The sequence below is a fragment of the Apis cerana genome, linkage group LG9 (genome assembly GCF_029169275.1).
Source record: "Apis cerana isolate GH-2021 linkage group LG9, AcerK_1.0, whole genome shotgun sequence".
NCBI lineage: Eukaryota > Metazoa > Arthropoda > Insecta > Hymenoptera > Apidae > Apis > Apis cerana.
This window is the reverse complement of record NC_083860.1, coordinates 476,407-499,389: the sequence shown is the minus strand read 5'-3', so window position 1 is coordinate 499,389 and position 22,983 is coordinate 476,407. Positions and strand designations below refer to the sequence as shown.

The 22,983-nt window shown below is 16.9% G+C and overlaps 1 protein-coding gene across 2 annotated transcripts in view; it reads right to left on the bottom strand.

Annotated features, from left to right (window-relative positions):
• Positions 1 to 22,983, bottom strand: part of LOC108001957 (guanine nucleotide-binding protein G(o) subunit alpha) — a 111,527-nt gene that overhangs the window by 27,060 nt on the left and 61,484 nt on the right. For both annotated transcript variants that reach the window (XM_062079777.1, XM_062079776.1), the window contains one exon: positions 10,998 to 11,158. In XM_062079777.1, the coding sequence (XP_061935761.1) occupies positions 10,998 to 11,158 (161 nt within the window). The remainder of the gene's footprint in view (positions 1 to 10,997; positions 11,159 to 22,983) is intronic.

Genomic DNA, 22,983 nt, shown 5'->3' with positions numbered 1-22,983 from the left:
ATATAAATGCAATATAAAAAATAATAAAAAATTTATAATCATGTTAACTTTTTTAAGTAGAATTATTATTTTAAATATTGCAATTATAAATCGTATCAATTAAATTATTTTCTTTATTTTCAAGCCAATATTTTCAATTCAGGAAAATTGTTTTATATGGACAATTTTACATGTTCAAAATTCATATATCCTTCAGTAAATAAAAAATTTATAGAAACAAATTGGAAAATCAACTTGACATTCTTCAAATTTTCAATTCAAATATTCATGAAGAATCTACAAATTAATAAAACAAATATCAATAAGCTCCTCATTATTAAAATAGTTCTTGTGTTCTATCTTGATTTATCTAATACAATTCTAATTTATAAAAAATTTCATGTCATTTTTTTCGTTGAATATGCATATGAAAAAAAATGCGTGAGATTATTTCTGCATATTATGAAATATCGAAGAAAATTTCGAAAATATTTAAAAATATTTAAAAATATACGAAAATATTTTATAAAATCGGAAAGGATTTAATAAATTATGAAGAATTTGAAGAAAGAAAAGAAACAAAATAAAAATTTTTTACTGAAGATAGATAAATTGAACATGTAAAATTTTGTCTACGTAAAAAAATTTTTTATGAAAATATTTTTGTTCGTTAATTCTATATTCTGATTTTAAGTTCATTATTTTCAAAGCTATATGAGATATTGATATAAACTATAATATTATATAACGTAATAAATGGTTATTTAAGAAAAACTATTTTGATTTTTTATCAGAAAAAAAATTTTTTTTAAAAATTCTAATATTGTAATTTATATTTATTTATAGATAAAGGATTAATTAAATAATAATAAAAGAATTTAACTTTATTAAAAATGATCTTTCTTAAAATTGAAAATATTTAAAAATTGTAAAGACTCATAAATCATTTTATACATGTCTTAGATTATAAATTATATTTAATTATATAATTTAATTATATAATTATATAATATAATATATTATTTTTTATAATTATTATTTAAAATGTTAATTATATTTATAAATAGATCATTTATAAATATATGTTAGATTAGATATATTTAATATTCTAATATTTATAACATTTTTATTATATTGTTTTGTCAAATATTTTAATTTTAAATAATTTATATCCAAATATAATTTTGAATATAAATTTCTTACATGAAATTTTCTTTTAAATATTTGATATATATAAAATGATTTAATTAAATGAGAGTAAAATTTTTGTCATGATATTTGTATTTCTTTATCATAATTATTATATATTAATTAATAATAAAGATATAAATTATTACAATTTAATTTTAAATTATATAAATCGAGAATAATAAGAATTTTAAAGTTTTCTAAATTTTTTAATTACAAGAAATAATTAATGTAATATTGAATATTTTATATAAATATATAGGATGTTTCTTTTAACCTAGACATTTGAAATATAAAAAAAAAACTAAAAAAAATATTCTGTATGAACCATGTTGCTTAGTAACATGTAATATTACAATGTAATACTACAAGGAATACTAAAAGAACGAATATAACATTTGTTTTTGATATCCATTTGCTTTTGATTCTAACTCAAAAGTTGTACTGCAACAAATATTATATTAAATGAAATATGTTGATTAAAATTAGATTTAAAATCCTATCATACAAGCAAATGTAATGAACATTGCAATAAATATATGCAATATTATTTATTATACATGAAATTTATAATGTAATAAGTTACATAAATTACTTATATACTATTAAAATTCATAACATGATGATGAATGCAAATGTTATCATGTCGTTATCAAACTATCAATATGAAGCTATTACATTTCGCATGCATTTTTATGTGAACATCTTTTTAACTATAACGGTTGTCGAACGAAAATTATGAAATAATGAATAAATTAGAATACACATTTTATTAATAATAGATTTAATATCTTATAAATAATAATAAAATATAATTAAATTTTTTTATATTAATTGACATCTTAGCTTTTAACTTTTTTCATTGTTTAATAGTAAATATTTTTTATTGTTAATTTTTAAAAATTCCCAAATAATTATATAATTTTTTTGTTTAGATTTATTTGTCTAAATAACATCTAATTTAATTAAATATAAGATTAGAAAATATCAATTTAGTGAGATACACATTCATAATAGAATTAGCAAATGTCATTTTAATATTTATATATCTCTTTGTTATATTTTTTATTAAAAATAATCTTTTTTATTAAAAATAAAATATATCATTTTTATTAAAAATAATAGTAAATCTCTATAAGAATAGTATAGATAATAATTATAAATAGAATTATACTTGCATATATTTTCACAAACAGTTATGTTCGTTTTTTAATAGAATATTTTGAATTTTTAAATCTTTTTGAACATAATTTCTTAACCTTTTGAAACATATTAAACATAATTTTTATTATATTATATTTATTTTTATATCAATCTTCGAAGTACGGACTATGAAGTATAGTAATTGGTGATCTATCTCACCAGATCCATATTAATCTAATTTTTATTATGTAATTAACTTTATCACTAATTTAAGTCAATGACTAATCATAAGACGAAAATAGTTTCATCAAATCACGAAGGATCGTTAAGCATCATATAATTTGTAATATATATTTGTAAACTGTATATAATTGGTACAAATAACTGGTACATATGAAAATAATTACAAAATTTAATTTTACTAATTTTTAATTAAAAAATATATTAAATATATATAATTATAAAACATAATCTTATGATGTACTTTTTATAATTATGGAAATTTTTTCGACAACTATAATTATGATTTATAATATCCATCAAAATTTTTGTGGATATGATATAATAATATCTAATCATGTACAATTAATAATAAGCTTTTATATACATTTTTACATTTATCGTTAATAACTCAGAATATTAATAATGAATAATCAAGGAAGAAAATGCTTAACATTTCTTAAAAATCTCTTATTTACACATCGTGCACATGCTTTATGTATGTGTTGCATTATGGTTTTATCATTAGTTGCTTTTCAAAAAACATCATATAATCATATATATAATAAACATCATATACTATACGTTTTTCAATACGTAATCACTATTTACATTTATGAAATGTAGTGACTAAATACATATATATAGTAACTATACATATAGAATAATTCAATATAATTTGTGTAATTAAAATCTTCATATTATAAAATATTTTCTAAATGAAATATATATAAAATAATAAAAATATATAAAGTTTAATAAAAACAAAAATAATGAATATTTATTTTTCAATTTATTTTTATTATTTTTTTTTGCATTTATATTGTATAAAAATTTTTGAAAACATTTAGAAATAATTTTATAACATTAACAAATTAAGTATTAATCTTATATTGAATTTTAATACATAAAAAAATAAATATATATTTAATAAAATATATATATATATTTAATATATATATTTAATAAAAAAAATATATATATATTAGATTTAAAAAATTTTTAGTTTTTATATTATGAAAACATAATATTTTAATTTAGAGTTATATACATAAGTTTATATATAACTTATGTATAAAAAAATATATCATATTTTTAAATTAGAAAAAATAAAAGAAAAAAGAAAAGAAAAATCACAAAAAATATATATTATATTTTTATTAAATCATATATAAAATATTTTCATCGAAAAAAAAATTTCTAAAAAATCATCAGAATTTTCGTGTCCTTGCACTCAATTTTCTCTCAGTTATTTTTTCCATTTTCTTCATTAATTGTTAAGTGTCTAATTATTACAATTTTGTAACAATGAGTGTTGTTTTCTTTCTTTTGTTTTTCATTCCAGCTTGTATTCTTACATTCTTATGTATCACTATATTTTCTTGTTTCTTAGCGTACAGAAAGAAGCGGTAACAGAATCAAACGAGAAACAATTGAGGGTGGAAGGTGAAAACAAAGAAACATAGTATCATAGTATCAGACGGAAAAGTGGTAGGGATGATGTCGGCGGCCATTTTAGATCACGTGATCGGGCGTGGCGTAACGTCATCGACGATCAATACGCCGTTGAACCTAAATAAGAGAGAAGCAAAAAGAGAAAAAAGAATTGACTCCTTAAAGTTGCACTATTTTTTTCTTCTTTGCATTATTTATATAATTTGAAACTTAGAATCTTTATGTGATAATGGCTTAGCATTGCTGAAATTTGAATTAAGATTATAAGTTAGATTTACATTTAAAATTTACGTTTATATTTAACTCTTTTCTTGTGATTTATATAATCAATCAAAATTATATATATTTGCATAAATACTTACACAGTAGTAAATCGACACACTTCGATATTAATATAATTGTTAACAAAATACTAGAGCGAAATTTATATATTTTAAACTATTTAAGTTTTTGAAAAAATTTAATTCGAAATTATAATAAATATTTTTAAATATAATTAATTTTATATATTATAAATAATATAATCTTATATTTATTATAGTATATTTATTATATTTAATGAAAAAATGTAAATAAAATATAAGAAATATTTTAAAAAATCATATTAAATTAATTTATATTTATTTATCTTAAATAAATAAAAAAGTGTTTTATATTCTCTATTAATTTTTTGGAGCGATTATTTAATTTTTGATCATATTACAAATTTCGTTCCATCCAGTATATTATTCTTATAATTTCTAATCTCTATTATATTTTCTATAATTTAGAATTTCAAATATTTAATATAAAATATCTAAAAAAAAAAGTATAAATATCTATTTAGTATAAAATAAAATATTTAATAGTGAAATTTTTAATAGCTTTTTGGAATATGTATAATTAATTACAATAAAATTTCAAAAATAAACAATTTTAACATTTCTTACCACCACAATTTTAAACATATATATATTTACATAAAATTTTCTTATTTTAGAAAATATATTTTTTATAACTGTCCTTTGTAAATTTTTTTTAAACATATATATTTACATAAAATTTTCTTATTTTAGAAAATATCATATTTTTTATAACTGTCCTTTGTAAATTTAGTTACGATTAAATAAATTATATAAAAATTATTAATTATATAAAACAGTTATTTAAATATATGAAGTAATTCAATTTAAAAAAATAATTTAAATTAAAATATTAAAAAATCCCATTTAATTTTAATTTTAGATTTTTATCATTTTTTAAATTATGAATCATTTGATGATTTAAATGTTCCCTAATCTTTAATCGTTTTTATGTTTTTACTAATATATTTTATAATTTGTAAAAAAAAGTAAAAAAGATAATAGATTCATATGTTTATGTTTTAAAATATATTTTTGAAAAAAGTAATAGAGAATAAGCTAAAAATTTAAAAAATATAAAGAAATGTTATTTTTTTTATTCATATAATCAAGACAATAATATAGTAATATAAATATAATATACTTCTCATTTAAACAATTTGTTAATATAATATTATCTTGATTGATTATAAAAATCATAATTTATTAATAATTAAATATCATTTGAATAGTTAATAATTAAATGTAGTCTGACTTAATCTAAATTAAATATTTCAATAACATAGATATTATTTTTACATTGATTTTACTATATATATATATATGTAAGTATACATATATAATTATTATTAGAATATTTTTAAGATATATCATGTTTTCTAGATTAAAGTAACTTAATCACTTAATCAATCTTCATCATAGAATCATTGCCATTGTATACGCATATTGTATGTTTTAGTATTTTATTTAACTAGATATCATATTTTCTAGTGATAAATATCATGATCCTTTTTAGTATTAGTTTAATAACATTAATATTTAACATAATATTTAGAATTATATTAGTATTTTATATATATTTTATATATTTATATTTTTGAAACATTGTTATTTCAATTTTCATGTATCTATCTTTTTTTATTAACATCATTCTGCTTATTTTTTAAATATTAATTTAAATAAATATTAATTATATAAGATTACTTTAAATAAATAATAATTATATAATAAATATATAATTATATAATATAATTATATATAGTAATTATATATAATAATAATTAATGTAGAAGTCTTTTTTTGTTATTTTTAACTTATGATTTTTGTATTTAATGTATATAATAATTTAATATATATATAAGTGTTTCTCGGACTATCTAAATATTTTTTTTATATGTAATAGTGTAAAAATCAATTTTCAGAGTTTTCATTTTAGAAAATGTTATAATATTTTCAAAGCAATAATTATCAAATAAAATAAATTATATGCAGTTCAATGTGCCATTTTTTATTTTTATTGTTAAGAAATTCTGTACTTCGACATATTTTAATTTTTTTTAGAATAATTTTAATTTAAAACAAACTAAACATACATGTTTATTAGTATCTTTAAAGATATTTCAAACATAAATTAAATGGGAGAAATATTTTTTTATAAATATCATTTTTTTTATTTTTCTTTTAAAATTTTATCTTTTCATATTTGTGTATAAAAATAAATTTTTCTATCAAATAGCTAATATTATAATACATTTATTGATATATGATAATATGATCTTAAGATTCTAAAATTTTAAAATCATTTTGAAATTTATATTGAAATTTTATTTTTCAACAATAGAAGTGAATTTGAAAACTTTGCAAAATACAAAATTGAATAAACAAGCCGATCATAAGTTCATTATGTTTAATTTGTTGATTTAAGAATTATTTGTTAAGATTCTGTATTGTGTAAAGTATGTGAGAAATGTGTTAGATACTTATCATATTGATGCCAAAATTTTAAATAATTATTTGATGATACATTTTCTAATAAATTTTAGTTCGTCTTTCAAAAATTCAACATGCATCGAGTTTTCATACTAATTATTAATAAATTGGATTCAATTATTTTATATCAATTATTTATGATAGTGCATAAAACATTTATAATTAATAGTTTTTTCCTATCAATTTATCTCAATGTAGCCAATTATTTTTCAATAATTAATAATTTTGAAATTAAGTAAGATTTGTGAAGAATAATTTAATAAATAATATTTTTGTGAAAAATATTTCATTATTTTCATATTGTTATATCATTAACAGAAAACAATTTTGAAAGTTGATATGATAAAAGATTTTATGATGAACGAATAAAAGAAAGAATAAAATTTTTATATAAAGCATACAAAATATGCTTATTTTATTATTACATTAACATCAGTTTCACATTTAAGTTATCTTATACTAACATATGGATTTTTTTTTTGGATTTCAGAGAATTATATTTTCTCTGATTTATTAAGTATTATAATATTTTGTTTTTTTTTTCGTTGATATTATTAGTTTTCACAAAATATTTTAATAAAATTATATATCGGACGCAATTACGTTTTAGAAATCTTTCTTTATAAATTCTTTTATTATATTTCTTTTTTTCTATATTTCAGATGTTTTCAGATATTATCGAGTTTATCTATATGAAAAATGAAAATCATATCAATTTTTTTTTTGCTTTAAATAACATATTGTTGATCATTTGTCAATATAGAATAATAAGAAGCAAATATTTAAATATCTATCCAACTCAAATTATTGTTGAAATCTGTTGAAACCTGTAATCTTGTTTAACATAAGTTTTAAATTGATTTTGAAAATTTTAAAGTTTAAGATCATTCATGAATAAATGTATTGCAATATTAATTACAATATATAATAGAAAAAATTAATTTTAATATATAAAAAAATATGATGATATAAAATAATGATAAAAAATGACATTTGTAAAAAAAATATTTCTTTCGTCTAATTTATTTTCTTAAAATTATAAATTGTTTCGGAAATGATTCTCATATTGCTACATTATAGAAAATGTTATAAATATATAATGTATTTTATTTAAAATACATTATATAATATATATTTTATATAATATAAAATTTATGATATTTATTATATTATCCAATATATTTTCACAAAAAAATTTTAAAAATTCATTAATAAAATAAAAATATATTTTAAATTATTTTTATTACTTTTACTTATTATCTTAAACTATGTAATCAAACAATAATTTTTAATAGAAATTTTAATATTAGAAATAATTAACTCAAATATTAATAAAATTAATAATTTTCACAGAATAAAATATATAATGTAATAACGAGAATTATAAATGAAATTAAATTGTTGGTCGTCAGCCAAATAGTAAGTAATTTCTTAGAAGTTAGCAAACTACTGAATATGAATGAAGCTGTAAAAGATTGAATTATTATTAAATTTGGATTTATTCTAAATTAGATGACAGAAAAATTAAGAACTGTGAATAGTTTATTTTAAAAAATTGTATTTTTATTGAATATTGCTCTTTGTAGTATAAACGCTAAAATTTAAAATCAAATGTACAATAAAAAATCAAAATATATTATTATATATTTATATAAAATTAATAATATAAACAAGAGAGAATGTGGAAAATTAAAAATATAGAAATATTCTTCTTTGACTATAGTTTGAAATATCTTTAAGGTTATTTGAGAAATTCTACAAAAAATTTCTTAAAAAATGTAAAAATTAGATTCTATATTTAATAAATTTAACAATCAATTTCAATTAAAAATTATTGTAGATTTCTTTTATTCAACTTTACTATGTATTATAAGATAAGTGCATCAAAAAATTTTAAGATAATTATTTTTTAAATTAGAAATATAGATAGTTTGATATTAATCGAGGTTAATTAAATATTTCTTAAAGATTTAATATTTAAAGGTTATTACTTCACTTATTGAAAAAAAGACATTAGTTTGGAAATATTTTATCTTTCATTTTGTGAAATTCAGTATATTTTATCTATTTAATTTTATTTACCTTTCACAAGAAAAACATAAATATAACATAAGAAGATTACTTCAAATTCTTCTTATTCCTATTATCCTTCTTAATTAAAATACCTAAAAAACTAAAAATTTTTTATAGAAATGAATCAAAACTTAATTTTTAGATTTATGAATCTAAGATTTCAAAATCTTTTAAAATTCTTGAAAGTATTTAAAATTTAAAATATTTTTCCTCCTTTTTCTTTTTTTTAAAGAATAAATAAATATTTATTTTCAAATATTAAAATCTTAATAAATTTTATGTCAAGAATACTTCGAATTTCAAAAATTCGTAATAAATTTGTCAACTAATAATTTATTTTTTAAAAAAAGTTTTTCATTTTTATATTTTATTAAACTATTTAAATGAATTAATAAAATTATAATAATTGATCAAAATTATAATAATGAAATAAATTTAAAATTGAGTCTAAAATGAATATAATATTTTATATGATCATAGCATTTTTATAAAGATTTATATAATTTATATTTATTTTAATTTTAAGAATTTGAAATCATAGAAATAATAAGAAATTTCAAAATTCGAAAACTTAAAATTTCTTAAATTTCGAAGTTTCGAATCTCTCATTTCTATTTTTTTATAATAAATATAATCATCGACACAAATGAAATGCAGCTAGTTCTAAAAATTTTCTTTATCTTGCACAAAATTGTTATTATACATTATAAAAAAACTGAATTTAATATTAAACGAAAAATCTGATAATTTCAGAAGTGGATTAATACCATCTTATAAAATATGATCAATTACATTAACAAATATTAAAAAATATATGTTTTTATATAATAAAAATAATAAAAATAATAGATGGAATATTATATAATAAAAATAAATAGATGGAACTTTTATTTAAATATTCTGATAATAAAATTCTGAATAATTATTGAATGATAATTAATATTCTGCAAATATCATTAAAAGTTTCCGTGTTATTTTGCGTCATGTTTGTTAACAAAACATCATGTTTGTTGACTACTCAATAAATAGAAAGATATTTAAATAATTTCAAAATGCACATTTACGGAATTTTTTTAAGTTAGATTTTCTAAGTTTTATAATAATTTCTTAAAAAATGAGATGTTAGATAATTTTATGATTTCAAATATTGTTATCAAATCAATTTTATAAAATCATTTTAATTTTAATTCTTAGGATAAATAATATAAATTAAATAATATATAATATAAAATATTATTAAATTAAATAAAATTTTCTGATTGATCCATTTTCAATTAATATTCAGAAATTAGAATAAAGGTTTCGATCGAATCAATGATTATTTATGATATATAATGACTATTTAAGATAAGATATTACTCACAGAATAAGATTTACATGTAACCCCCCCCCCTCCAAAAAATGATTTAATAAAAATAAAAAAAAAAAAATAATATTCTTAAAATTGTTAAAAAATGAATTTATATATTTTCGATTAAATACGAATAAATTATTTTAAAGATTATTTTAAATATTTGCAAAAATAAATAATAAATATAAAATATATTTTTTGTTGTCAAATTTTTATCTTAAAATTGTGTAGTAATCAAATACTTATATAAATAAATTTTCAAATTTTTTTCCTGTTATTTGTTTTTTAAATTATAAATATACAAACAATTATAAACATTTGTTATCATTGTCATTTAAAATAATATTTGAATCAATAATATTTTGTGTATTTTCAATTTATTAATATTCTTTTACTATTTTTATTATTAAAATTTATTAATAAAATTACATTTTAGTTATTAAAGTTTGCAAAATAATCATATTTTTCATATAAAATAAATATTATTCATATTTAATTAAAGTAACAATAATCTTAAAATAATCTTAAAATAAGAATAATGAAAATTATACTATTATTATTTTAAACTATTCATATAATAAATGATACTATAATATTATTTTTATTAGAGCATTCCAATTTTAATTTAATAGATTCCATGTTATGTTCTTCTCTATACATATTTGAAATATTAAAGAAATTATAATAATTTGAAAAATTTTTTAAGAAAGAATATACATTGAAAAAATATATATATTAATAAATTTATTTATACTTACTATTTTGCCGAATCATTGAGTTGATACTCATTGCTCCTGCCAAAACATTGTTGGACCCCGCTATCAGCCCAGAGTCTATTCATTGCAGCCAAAAGTTCCTCACTAAATGGCTCCGTATCTTCCATTCTTTGGATTACATCAAACACCATTTTTGCGTCCGGCTAGAAAACGATTATAAAACGAAATTAGTTGATTTTGAATTAATTTATTTTTATTTGAATTAATTTATTATATCAAATTGATATAATAATAAAAAATTTTATTCATTAAATTACATTCATAACTTTATAAGTGGATATTTTCTTAAATCAGAAGTAATTGAAAATTAGATGGCATAAAGGAAATATGTAAATTAACATTATAAATTTTTTAAAAATGGAAAATTAATTCAAAATGGTGATTATTTTATTTTGTGACAATATTGTGCATTGATATGTATTCAATTTTAAGTTATCGAGCAAAAATTTTTCAATAAATATAGAAATAAAATTTTTGATTTTTTAAAAGTATTATCATTAGTAATTAATTTTTTTCTTATCTATATATATTTTTTCCTCATTTATGTTATCAAACATGATAATAAATTGAATTTCAAAAATTTCTGGTTTCTTGAATCATTGTTATCAAGTAATTTTTTTATGTATATTATATCTAAACCGCTATTTATTTAAGAATAATGATATAAATTATATAGTATCTTTCATTTAATATTTAATTATATTTAATTTATTTATTGATTAATTTTTCCATTTATCAAATTTATAAACATAATGAATGAAATATTTCTTTAATAATTATTCTTTTAAAAATTTTACTTCGATTTTGAATATATACTTATTATGTTTGAAAAAACATAAACATAAAATGTTTCTTCTTTTGAATGTTTTTCCACACTTTTTCAGTTTAAATAAGTTATATAAAAAATTCTATGTAATATAATATTCTAATGTAAATAAAATATGAGGTGTAATAAACGTAATATAGAAACAAAGTTAATAACAAAGTTAATAATAATAAGATCAATTACAAAATATTTTAATAACTAAATTATACTTAACATTAGCTTAGATGCTAATGTTTAGGCAAAAAATGAAAAAAAAAAATATAAATGAAAATTAATAATACTACATATATTTATAGCTAGATAATTGATCTCTCTAAAGTTATCAATTAAAAGTAGAAGAATTTTTTAGTTTTTTTAAATTTATTTGATAAAAAAAGATTCTTTTCGTATCGTGATTTTTTCTTTATACTATATAGATAAATTTAAATAAATCGATATACATATGTATTATATAAATCATAAAAAATATTATTAGAAAAATGAAATCTTTTAAATGTTTTAAGCAGATTTAAATCTCTTTATAATGATTGCTTAGAAATATAATAAAAAATTCATTCAAGTCAATTTATTGAAATGTTTTTGTATAAATAACAGATAAAAAAATCTGAAATAAAATTAACTTTTTTGTAAATTAATATTATAAAATTTTATATTAAAAAAGAATAGTATATTTTAAATACAATATTTAAATACAGTAGAATATTTTAATAATTGAAATAACGATTTCTATAATAATAGAATAAATAATAGAATATTTCTATAATAATAGAATAAATAATAGGATATTTCTATAATAATAGAATAAATTAGAGTCATATAAAGTTAATAAGTAATAATATGGATTATATTGTTAATTAATAACATGAACAATAATATCACCACCAACAACAATGATAATAAAATTTTAATTAAAATAATTGATTATTTTTTCGAAAAAAAGAAAATCTAAAAAAAGAAGAAATACGCAAAAGTATTATCTAAATTAGATTGAAACATTAAAATAGATTTGTACATTATAGTGATTGCACTTTTTTACTAAATATTTAAATAAATGAATTCTATTTAAATTATTTGAGATGTAGCAAAATAAGAAAAGTTAATAAAAGTTAATAAAACTAAATTTATTGATAAAATTTATTGATAAAATTTAAAAGATAAATTAATCGTTGGCGAATTGCATATATATATATATATATATATCTTTATATATATATATATATATATATATATATATATATATATATCTTTATTTTTATTTTTTTGAATTTTTTTGAAATATTTTTTTATTTTTTGAATTAAATTTAAAAATAACATAATACTCAATATACCAACAAACAATAAAGTTTTTCCAAATATTTTTTTTATAAAAATTGCATGATAAATGTATGGTATTAATTCTATTAGTCAAACAAAAAATTAAATAAGTAATTTCTGATTAAATATTTATGATTTTTGTATTAATTCTATTTGATAAAACAAACAGTTTTCAAATTGACATTTAACATAATCTTTTATAAATATTCAATTAAATTCAAATTTAAGAAACTGAACTTAGCTATTTAATTATAATTCCTATTTTGTTATAATAATATAAATATATACACACATATAATATATTATATATTAGTATATATTAAAAGGGAAAATATCAAAGTGATTATTTCAATATGATATTCAATATGATTTCAATGTCTCAAAATAATTATCAAATTTATATTAAATTAATGATATTCTTTATAAAACGAAATATGATGTAATTAATGGTCAAATCAATTCCCAGACTTTTATGGAATTACGTTATACATTAATCGAAAAATCCTTCTTTTTTTTTCAATAAGGTAAATAATTTACATAAAAAAATATGAAAATATTCATCAGTCAGAAATACCGACTGAATTTTATGTTTATGATTAATACAAATATCATGCATATCATTCAAATCTAAAGATCCAATCTAAAGATCATCCAACATCTTATTAGAATATTAAACATAGATATTTATAAAAATCATTCATAATATCCACTATTGTTTTTATTAAAAATAATTTTATAGTTTAATTAAAATATATTTCTTAATTTTTATCATATAGATTTTATTTTATTTCTTTGACTTTTATATTATTTTTTATCTCATTTTCATTTTATTCGAAAAAATTTGTATTGTGCTGATTACAATTCCTATGTTGTTTTTGTCTCAATTTATCGATTTCAGAAGATAGAAAATATAAAAAAATTCACTAATGATTAATTTGTTTCTTAATTTATTCCTTTTTTTATTAAATAATGTAAGATAACGAATTGGTTGAACAATTAAAATATAATATAGCTATTTGATCTTTATTATTATAACAAGTAATTATAACAATTAATTATTATTATAACAAGTAAATTTAATAGTCAAATTAAAAAAATACTTATTTATCATGCCATTATTATATTCAAACTTTTATTCGTCAAATTTTTCGCACTCTGATATATATAAAAAAATTTCTTCACAAAATTGTAATCAATTATAAAATGTTTCAATGATCACTGTTTCATATTTTTTATTTAATAAAAACGTTAATATTTCCGTTTTATTCATTCTATTTTTATCAACTTTTCCTTATTATATATATATTATATTTATTTATTAATATATATATTATATATATTTATTATATTATATATCCTTATTATTAAAGTCAAAGTTATTAATAATATTAAAATTATGAGATTTTTCTTATTATTTTTTTATTATTATTATAAATTTATTATATTTGTGTATTTTTCTTTTTAAAATATTTTTCTTTTTAATATAAAATATCAATATAAATTGCTTTTAAATAGAAATGTACAATAATTATTTAGAAAAAAAGAATACTTTTTTGATAATAATTTCGAAATATATATAAATATTATACTTAGTATAAAATTTAAATAAATTTGATTAAATTTAAAATAAATTTAGATTAAATAGATTTAAGTTAAATACACAACATATTATTTTCTTTAATTCGATTTTCTAATTAGAAACTGACTAGGTTTATGTTTAATTTAAGTTTATTTGACAACTTTGAATTGAATCTTAATTAAAATTAATTAAAATTAAACAATTAAATTAAATGATATGATATATCTAAAGATCTAATTATAACATATCTAATATAACTTTAGTTTAGCCTAAATTTATTCTGATTTTAAATTAAACAAAATATAAATCGAAATCTATCCTAAATTTTATTAAAATATACAGAATAAAAAATATTTTTTTTATTTCCATTTATATTTCAAAAAGTCAATCGATAATTATGCAAAATGTTCAATTTTAAGAAATAAACACAATAAAATTATTCGTAAATTATTATTATAAATTATTAATAATATATATATAAAAGATTCAAACAAGAATTAATAATTTTAAGAAATTACATAATTTCAATATTTATAAAACTTGTAAAATATTTATTGAATATAAAAAAAATTTAGATTATTTTAATAATTTTGAAAGTGATATTATTAAAATCTAATTAAATGAAACTGAATATTATACAAAAAGAAGTTATCGCTTGAAGAACCACCTACGGTTGTAAGACTATAATTGTGAGCCTTGTGTTATATTCTGTTATATTGTGAGCTTTGTGTTATATTGTGTTATATTGTGAGTCTTGAATGAATTAATGATGATTGGTTCTAAACATTTGCTGTTGACTAACGACTGACTGAATTTTATTTATAATTTCCAACTATGCTTTGATTTGCATTGTATGTGAATTTAACTCGATTTAATTTGAATTGCTAAATTGTAATTATCTGATCTTAAAAAAATATTACGGATTTTGGTTCTTAGAAGTTAAAAAAAATGGTTGCATTGGACGATTTCCAAAAACGAGATTGCGCCGCAGCACATGGATATTAGGATTTTTGCAACTTTATAACTTCTCTGATGGTCCGTTGTAAACATTACGCATTACGCCTAAATGTGATTTTTAAAGTAATCATCATTGTTATATCTTGTTATTGAGATTTTGGAAAATGAGGAATATTCATTAATAAATAACTACTAAACTCTAAACTATTGAAAATATTGGAATTATTGAAAATAAAATTTAAATTGTCTAATTGCTTTACAAATCAGTTTTTGTCTTTAACAAAAAATAATTAATTTATAAATGGATACATAAAAATCATATGAGTGATAAATTTCTTTAAATGAAATTATATAATCTATAATGTTTTGTTCAATGCAATTCGTTATTTCTTAGTAAAATGTACATTAAACTTTCTTAATTAATTAAATTAATGCTAATAACACTAATTAATAAAATAAATACTAATTAAATCTCTTAATTAGTAAATTGTAAAATTAATAAATTGATCGATATTATTCGAATAAATATATCAATAAATATAAGGATATAATATATCCTTAGGATGCAATATATATATATATTGGATATATATATCCAATATAAAAGAAAACTATTTAAAATTTTATTATTTATCTTTATTAAAAAAGAAACATTTTAAAATTACGCTTAAATAAAAGAAGTTTATATATATATTATACTTATTTTATATATAGTTTTTATTATTTTATATATAGTTTATATATATATATTATACTTAATTTTTTAAGGAAAATATTAAACATTAATGTGAAAGTTTGATGTTTTTTCAAAATAATTTCAATTATATCGATGTAACATTAAAAATTAAAAGAAGTAAAACAATTATAAACTATATATAAATAAATTTTAATTGTATTATTTGTTAAAGAAAAAATATTTTAAATAAAATTTATTCTGTTTCGAAAATGAAATTTCGAGTATTTATTATGATTAATTTCTTTGAAAATAAACTCATAAAAATATATAAAGATCATCTTTTTTTTTAATTAAAATCATATTATAAATTTTAAATATATTAATGAATGTCATTCTAAATAAAAGAAAAAATATATATATATGTATAATATATATATACATTTTAATTTTCTTATAAAAAATTTATTAGACATGAAAAACATAAAAGCCATACTCTTTTATCCATTTTTTTTTAATTTACAAAGAGATTTTGCAAAATTATATTCAAAATTAATAATTTTTTTTTATAAATGATTTAATAATTTTTTTATATAGAATAACAATTTACATTTATTAGTTTATTACAAAATACATGATTACAAAATTAAAAAAATAAGTTTGACTTTTATATATTTTCTATGTCCATTTAAAAAAATTAATAGATTATGTCTTTTTTTATATTTTGCAACCATAAAACTTTTGATTAAAATATTATTATAACAAATAATTTATAAGTTATTTAAAATGATTAGATCATATAATTATGTATCCGATATAATTTTATTTTAAAAAATAATTCGATAATTTACTTTCGCAAAAATTAATAATATCAAAATTCGAAATAATATAAATTTTATTTGAAATTTTTTTTTGTAATAGGAAAAATAATTAAATTTATATATATAAAATAGATATACCTTGATACCTTTTCTTTGATTTAATTAATAATATACAATAAATGAAATTGTTTATGAATAATAATATTTTTCATTTATAAATAAAAAAATATTGCAAATATTGATTATAAATTTTTTTAATTTCAGTTATTTATTGCATTAACAATTTGTACGAATTATTATTATTAACAATTAGAGCAAAGCTATAATTTATTGCATAATTTATATATATATATATATGTTTTAAATAATATAAAAAATTTCGAACTGATTCTTTATTTTTCAAAATATTTTTCAAGATCTTATATTGCCTATTTATGATTATGAATTTTATTTTTTATAATGAATGATAATATGCTCCATTGTTAATTACACTTTATATAGTTTTAAAATTTGCAAATATTGATTGAATAAATAAGTGAGATAACGAGATTTAATCATTTGTGGTAAGAATTCTTGAAATTAGGATTTAATCTTGCCTTTATAGATTAAATCAACGATTTTTTTGAAAAATCGTTTTAAAATAAAGTGATTAAAATAAAGACGTTTATTTTTTATTTTAATTTTCTTTAATTTTCTGTTTTGAATTAAGAAATATAATTAGAAACAAATTGTTATTGAAAGGATTCGGAAATAAAGTATTGGTTACTTCTTTAACTGCTTTTACAGTTAAGAATTGTTTTTTGGAATCTTTATAATATCGACATGAAATTATTACTAATAATTATGTATTCAAAATAGTTTAGTTTTCATTTTAAATCGTTCATATATATATGTTTGAAAATATTTTTTTTTAGTTCAGAATACAGTTTTCAATATAGTTGGATCAATTTTCTTTTGGCTTTATTTAAATGATATGATATTGATTTCAATTTGGATTAAATAAATTACCGAGGGATGCTATATATTGATTTGGTCGTGAATTGGATATTCATATCATTTTTGTTTACTAATTGCTTTGTAGTAAAAAAAGAAGGGGAATTTTTTTTTTAAAAGAAATTTGGAGTTCAGAAACACACAATAAAGTACATAAATCATTTATTATTTTTCATGTGTTTTTTTGTATTGATAAATATTTATAGATAATTGATAGTTTACACAATGATAAATCTATTGTACTAAAACAGTTAGTTACAATACAAAAATGTTCATTAATATTTAATAAATTAAATTTGTATTTGTTACTTATTCGATGATGAATTCTCATATTGGTTTTTATATTGGTTTTTATAGTTCTCAGAGAATTGTAATATTAAAATTGTTAAAGATAATATGAGATTAATTATATTATTTTAGAATTAATTTAAATACTTGATTAATTAATAAAATAATTTCTATTATATCTAATTATTTCTCACCTATGCGATGTATAAAGTGTTAATATGGGATACCATTTTAGAAATGGAAACAAATGCAAAAATTGGTATATAAAAATATCGATTAATGTTGATGTTTATCTATAAGATTACAAACAATTGAAATTAAACAAAACGGAAATAAAATCTTCATTAAATTCTGACTTCATTCTATTTAATTAAATGAAATTACTTATAAATAAGACATAATCGATACTTTCATACATATTAATTTTTATTTGTTTTTTATTTCTAAAATCGACTTTTTAAAGATTTTACGAGAAGATTCTATATATTTAAGATTCTATATATTACATTTAATTACATTAATATTACATTTAAGATTCTATATATTTCATATATAATTTTGTAGAATATATTATTTTAGTAATAATATATTCAAAATTGAATGCCATTATTATTTCTTAAATGTAAATATTATCTTTAATGAAGATGATTCTTCCACTTGCATAGATGATGCTATAATTTTTGAAGAAAATTTCGTAGTTTTTTATTTTAGCTAAATTATGATTTTTGAAGTTTATTTTTTCCTGTAATAAACAGATTTAATGGGAATTTGTAAATTGTAAATATTTATATTGGTTAAAAATTTATTATCAAAATAGTTACAGTTATAGTTATAGATTTTATCATTAAATATATGAGAAATGAATATAGCGTTTTTTCGATAATCTTTATTATAGTTTATACATGTATATCCTTCACTGCTACGCCATTTATAATGGCATATTTTTTTTATAGAAAAATATTATTTATGCATATATAGATTCATACATAAAAATTAATGGATTATATAATTAAAAAATTAAATGAATTTCGATAGAATATGGAATACTTGATTTCATATTAGATTTTCTTATTTAGAAATTTCCGTTTTCATATATATTATAATTTAATTTAATGGCATAGGATATCACAGCATGCATCAACACAACATAATAGAAACTCTATTATATAACACTTGTGAGCAATAATAAAAATATCAAATCGATTTAATTATCTGAAAGATATGCATCGAACTATATTTTTATAGTCACATAGAATAAATAACATTCTGATTTTTATTATTTTTTTCAAACAAATGTAATCTAAATTGTATTATAATTGTAATTATACATCTTTTTGTTTGAAGATTAACATAGAAGATTAACTGTAATTAACATTTTTTTTGTATAAATTTAAATTATTTTTGTAGAAAATAAATTGAATAAAATAATAAAATACAAAAAAATAGATGAAAGATTTTTTTATTCCAGAATAAAAAACTTTCTTATTCTTTGGATTCTTGTATTTTTATGTACCAAATTTGAATCTAGTTGTAAAAATTGTCAATCACATTAGATTTAGAAGATAAATAAATACAAAATATTGATTTTTATTATATTTAGGAAATTAATAATTTTTTTATTATAAAATCAAATTTGATTTATTATCATGAGATTTAAAGTAAATTAGATAAATATCCTGTGAATATTCTATAATTTTATATCCGACACACTAGAATTTTAGAAATTTTTTATTTTCTATATTAGAATTTTTTTCTTTTTAAAATTAATTATTATAATCAAAATGTATATTTTTTTTATAGAGAAAGATGCAATTAAGAATTATGTCAAAAATTGATAAATTTTTTAATTAACAAATTATGATGTTTGTTAAATATATTCATATATATTTGTTATATATTATATATATGATGCTAATATTCGATATTAAAAATAACAACGTATAATTTAATAATAAATATAATATAATTAACATAATAAATTTAATCTTAAAAATTTGAATTTTTTATAAATATTTAAAAAGGAATAAATAGATTAGAATCTAGAATAAAGTAGAATAATAAAATAGACAAGTATCTTCGAACTATTGAGAATTACAAAATGATATTGAAAAAATAAATCAAAAATGTCTCAAAAATTTTTTTTAATTAAAAATTTTTTAATTAAATTGTTTAATTAAAAAAATTTTAATTAAAACATGGTTTTCGAAAAAATCAAATTAGAAAACATAAAGATGTAAATTTAGTTAATTTCTGTTAAAAAGTTTAAATAATTTCTATGAGTTAATAAATAGATTAGTTAATAAATAGAATTATTTTACGAGAAAAAATAAATAAAGAATATATTAAATAAATTTTTTGTCAAGATTTATTTTCAAAGAAACTAAAAAATTAAATTGAAAAATATATTTAAAAATTCATTAGGAATAAAAAAATTCATTCAGAAAAATTTTTTAATGAAAATTTATATATATATAATGTGCGTAATAAATATACATGAAATACATGAAATAATTTTTTTGGTACAAAATCTCTTTGAAAAAATGAAATTTCATTTAACAATATTTTTTATAATAAAATGATAATACACTGAACATTGATATTGAATATTGTAAAATAAAATTTTTTTATCTTATATTATCTTATATAAAAGTATATTTTTAAAAAATGAAAAGAAAACACACAAAAAATTTAAAAAATTGTTTTTCTTTTTTCATAATAATATTTTGCTAAAAAAAATTGTTTTATATTTAAAATATTTAGTTTATATAATAATCTAGAAAATAAATAATTTTTCATAAATGTCACATAAAAATAAATAAAAAGTATGGAACAAAATTTTTTATTTGTAATTTCATAATTACTTCAAAAAATCAAGTATGAAAATTTTTTAAATACAGATAAATTTGGCTCGTGTTAATTCTCTCTTTCCTGATAATTTTCTCTACTAAATATAAATAAATAATCAATAAAAAATATTCTATATATGAAAAAAAGATAAAAAATAGAAAGAAATTTTGTCATTTAAAACTTTTCTTTATCAAAATTAAATTTAAGAATAAGAATAAAATTAAGAATAAATATTTATTTTTATTATTTTTTTTTAGTATTCATTCTATAATTTAAATTTTCTTGAAAATAAAAATTTAAAGAAATAACTTTATTATTATGTATATATAAATAATATATTTTTTATTTATCTTTGTATATGTAATACAATATATGTGTATAATAATAATAATCTTGTAACTATAATTCATTCATCGAAACCAAAATTAGCCAAAATTTATTTCATAAAAAATTTTTAGTTTCTATTTTCTCGATGACTTTCTTTCTGATGATTAGAAATTCTATATAACTTATTAAAATTTATATACTTATCAAATTTCATTAAAATCATTTTTATTTTATCATCATTTTAATTTTTGTCAATTTTGATTGATTGTACATATAATCAGAAACATTAAAAATTTCACAAATTTGAATTAATATAATTTGTTAATATATATTAAAAAATGAATTCAAATTTAGAATTTAAATTTTCTAATAATGTAAAAGGTTAGAAAAGAATTATATTTAATATTTAATATTAATAATTTAATATATTTAGTTTAATAATATTAATAAAAATTAATATTATTAATATTATAACATTAATATATTAATCTTTAAATTTATCTATGATGCTAATAAAAATAAATAATCAAAAATCATTATAATTTTTCCATCATTAATTTTCCGTTTTAGACATAAATGGATTTAAGCACAAATATTAAGATAAAATTATTGAAGAATACATAATGCTAAAGAAAATGATGAATGACTTTGAATATTGCGCAAATGGAGTGCCTAAATTGATGTTACTGCTCGAAGAACCACCCACTATTGTAAGACTATATATTCGTTTATATTATGAACTCTCGAATGAACGAATAATGGTACTTTGACTCTTTGCGGCTAACTGTAATGATTCTAATTGTATTTTGATATACACTGTGTTGTCATCGAATTCTATCATCCCTAGTCCTAGTTTCTATTTCTATATCAATTTTATTGCAAGACTATTGCAAGCCTTGGTTTTTCCTTCAATCTTTTCCAGCATACAGAGAGAAAGTTGGAGAGATCAATGGTCGCATTGAAGAGCGGCCTCAAAGGATGAGGTCTCGCGAGGTCGCGTCGCAGTGTGTAAAGGTCAGGATCTTCGCGTTTTCTGATTTCGTTTTCTGATATTCGTTTCACGATAATCCATGATATGCAAATGTGGCTTGTGAATTGGCCGTTGCTGTGACATTTTTGTTTAAATTAGAAATCTGAAAAACGTTAGGAAAACCATGCCTGCTCATAAATTATTGTCAGACTATTAATGGTACTCGAACTGTTGAAAATAAAAGCCAGGTTATCCGACCGCTTAACATGCCACCCATCTTGAAATTGTTAGCAATTTCAACTGTGTGATACATTTTAATAATGCTAATACGTTAATTCTGCAAAATAACGCCCACGTCATCTAGATGGAGCAA